Source organism: Apis dorsata, unplaced genomic scaffold (genome assembly GCF_000469605.1).
Source record: "Apis dorsata unplaced genomic scaffold, Apis dorsata 1.3 scaffold_307, whole genome shotgun sequence".
NCBI lineage: Eukaryota > Metazoa > Arthropoda > Insecta > Hymenoptera > Apidae > Apis > Apis dorsata.
Genome location: NW_006263579.1, coordinates 160,252 through 164,098, shown reverse-complemented (window position 1 = coordinate 164,098; position 3,847 = coordinate 160,252). Strand labels below are relative to the sequence as shown.

The 3,847-nt window shown below is 36.2% G+C and overlaps 1 protein-coding gene across 1 annotated transcript in view; it reads right to left on the bottom strand.

Moving 5' to 3' along the window:
- Positions 1-3,847, bottom strand: part of LOC102672401 (Down syndrome cell adhesion molecule-like protein 1 homolog) — a 74,523-nt gene that overhangs the window by 32,263 nt on the left and 38,413 nt on the right. Inside the window, 2 exon segments of the mRNA XM_031511334.1 lie at positions 1,118-1,430; positions 2,224-2,480. Coding sequence (XP_031367194.1) covers positions 1,118-1,430; positions 2,224-2,480 — 570 coding nt within the window.

Genomic DNA, 3,847 nt, shown 5'->3' with positions numbered 1-3,847 from the left:
TGAGCGTGGTGGAGTGGGACGCGGTTCCAGCCGCGTTTTCAGCGGTGCAAACGTACTCCCCCGCGTGTCTCGCGGTGATGACCGAGATCATGAGCATGCTAACGCGATCCGCGACCTTCTTGGCAAGCACGCCTGAGGAACCGCCCATCTCCTCTCCGGGATAGCTCCAACGTATGTTCAAAGGCAGGTCACCGGTAGGTACGATACACTGCAGGTTTGCGAACTCCCCGGCGTTCATGGGTAGCTTGGTGAACGAGAACTGCTGTATCGTGGGCGGCACTGAGGGTGGAGGATCGATGTATGGACGTGTGATGACAGGTATGTCGCGAGCGATGTACACGTCACGTGGACCGACGTGGTTCGACGTCGATGGATCGGCTGCGTTCTCGACTCTCTTTCTTTCTTTCTTTCTTTTTCGATGAATGAAAAAGAGAACGAGGGAAGCCGATCCGTCGATGTACGCGTCGATTCAGGGACACGGTACTCTGTGCAGCAGACTCGATTGCGACTCGCGAAAACGGAGAACAACGCGAGTCAGATTTTTCTTACGGTCGATATATATATATATAGATATATATAGCCACCGCCATACCAACATTCCAACGAAAAGCGCTCGTCCCTCTTTTCGAGACGATCCACGCGCGGTTACAAAACGTTGACGGGGTCCGTGTCCGTGTTACGCGATTTTTCTGGACTGAAAAGGTCTCGCGCGTATTACACGACGATCTTTCGGCCGGGATACTCGACGATTATTGGACTGGTAATTCTTATCGAAATCATCGATAAGCGTCGGGATTCGCTGAAAGAGTGGTTATTAGAGCTGTAAGATAAGAAACGTTATCGTGTATAAACGCTCGTCCTAACACCTGGATACAACCTGAAAAGAACGTTTTTAACGCGAGATACGATTCATTATTTAAATATATACGCGATAAATATCGAACGTTTATTCGTTCAAAAAAAAAAAAAGAAAACGAATTGAAATAAACGAATATAAAGCTACTCTTTTAATCAATCGCGGAAAATATATATTCGAATCTCGAATCTCGGTCGAATCGAGTGATAAAACTCGGATTTTGTTCGCTTGTATAAATACGACGAATATAAAGAAACTTACCCATCACTTGAACTTCCAACGTTCCTCTGGCGCTGTAACCTTGAGCGTTTCTCGCGACGCACGTGTAGGTAGCCTGGTCGCTCATCCTCTCCACGTTCTCGATGATAAGGGTCCCGTTGGGGAAGACTTTTTGTTTCCTGTTGATCGGCAACACCCTCGTGTCCCGCTCCCACACGATGCTCTCGATCGGATATCCGGCAACCGGGCAAGTGACGCGAAGAGTTTCACCGGCTACTATGGCCTTTTTGTCCATGTGGCGAATGAAGGGGAGACCGTAGACGTTGAGACGTGCCGAGTGTTCCGCTGATCCGACCTGTAATCAGTTCGAATTAATTTATTATCCGATTTTTTTCGCTTCTCGAAAAGAAAAAGATGGATGGGCGATTCTTGAGCCCATCTATTCGTTGAATTTTCTTAAATTTTTATTACTCGTTGTGATAAAAAATTCTCATTTTTCCGTACGTAAATTTAGATTATAAAGATCGTGTCTTTTCTTTGTTGTTATTATATTCATTGTAGATTAGAATTTTACATCGATGCTTTAATATTCCAGAAACGTTTCTAGAAAAAGATAACGGAAAAATTACCGACTAATTTTCGAAATTGAGAATTATGATCATTTTATCGATATGTTATTGATTAACAGACAGAAATGACCGATTTCTATTTTTATTATATTATTATAAGACACGTAAAAAATTTTTAATTTAAATTTTTAATTATTACAAACTAAATTATTAATTTTTTTAATTAAAAAAAAATTACTTCTATAATATCAAAATTTACTTAAAAAAAAAGTTCTCATTAAAAATTTATAAATTAAACATAATTTTAATTTATAAAATTTCTATATCTAAACTAAATTAATTTCTAAAAAAAAACTAGATATCAATAAGTTCGTATAACATTTAATTTCTAAATTTATATTTATAATTTTAATGCCACAAAAAAATTTTTACAAACTTAGCTCTCTTATTTTCGAGATATATAAATTTTTAAATAAATTTTAATCAACCGTTAATATCTGATCTATGATAAGTTTCAATAAAAATAGATTTTATTGAAAAAGTGTATTCATTTGAGAAGGAAGGAAAAGGGGGCCTTGCCTTCGAAGCTGCGATGCATTTGTACAGTCCACCGTCGTTCGTGTGAGTGCTGGATATGTTCAGATGGGAGACCACGTCGCCGTTCACCGTCACGTATTGGCCAACCTGAAGCCTCTCCGTGTTGGACAAACGTTTGCCATCGAGTTCCCAGGTGATCTCGGGGGTCGGGTTGCCGCTCGCTACGCACTTGAGGAACATGCTCGGTCCCGGTTGAAGCGTCTCCTCGGCGAATGCCTGGCGAATCTGCGGGGGTTCGACTGCGGGTGTGAAAAATATTTGCGATCAAAACTGCCTCCGTTAAAGAGAAACCAATCTAAAAATCTTAACGCTCAGATTTGACGGGTTTTCGATCTTAAAAATTCTGAATATTGGTCTTTAGACATTACATATTGTTACATAATGTTTATATTTTATTGTTTCTAGATATTGTATACCTATTTTTACGAAAATCCGTCAATTTGACGGGTTTAATTTATATAGATCAATAATATAGAAAATAATAATGAGTAAGAAAAAAAGTAACACGAAGCAAACGACGACTGTTTGACGATAGATACATGAGCAAACAAGTTGTTTAGAATTGTGATATGATAACGAATAATTCTTTCAACGGTGAATTTTGCAGAGAAAAGAAGTGATTTTTGTAAGCGAATCTGTCTTATTATTTTATTAAAACAAATAGATCCACGTGAAAGACAATTTCAAGTGCGTTTTGTAAAAAAAAAAAAAAAATACGTGCTATTTGGAAGCTTAGTAAAAATTTATTTTCGTGAGTGAAGATTTGAATTTTTCAAGATATTTTCAAAATTTATAATAAAATATATTTTTTTACATTTATATTTTGCCTATTCAGCTAAGGGTATTACGGGCAAGTCTTCAAAAGATATGGAATTGATAAAAAAGAATAATAAAAAAAATAAATGAAGACTAATCTGGATCGGATTCTGATATAAAGGAATTGTGCGAAAGCGAGGAAGAATTTGACAATATCAACGAAATTGAAGATTCTGACGACAGTGGGAATGAAAATTATCGCAATACATACTAAAAAAAAAGAATGCGTATTATTTCAAATATTAAAAGCGAAAGTGAAATAAAAAAAAGAATAATGAAGAAAATATTGTGAAAACAGGATCTCTCCCTAGATGACCCCTTCACGTGTTTTATAATTGTTTTTATATTTGGCAGCCATCAATGTCTGGATATTACATACAAAGAGATCACTGCAGTAAACATATCTCGAAAGAATTTTCTCTTTCAATTAGCTGAAGAAGTTGGGCAGTGACCATCACGACGAATAAAATATTAACCTCAATTCATTATATTCTAATTATATTTGCATTAAATCTAACAAGTATGTATGCAGAAAGTATACATCCAAGACAGTAAATAAAGAAGAATAAATAAAAATCTATTTCAGATTTTAAATTTACAAAAAATTGCATTTTAATATACCCAAAAGTCAAAAAGATGGATTTCAGTACAAAAAACAAAATACATACTCAATGCCTGTAAATCTAGTGTTAAATCTAACGAGTATGTATGCGAAAAGTATACATCCAAGATAGTGAATAAAGAACAGTAAATAAAAATCTATTTTAAATTTTAAATTTACAAAAAATTG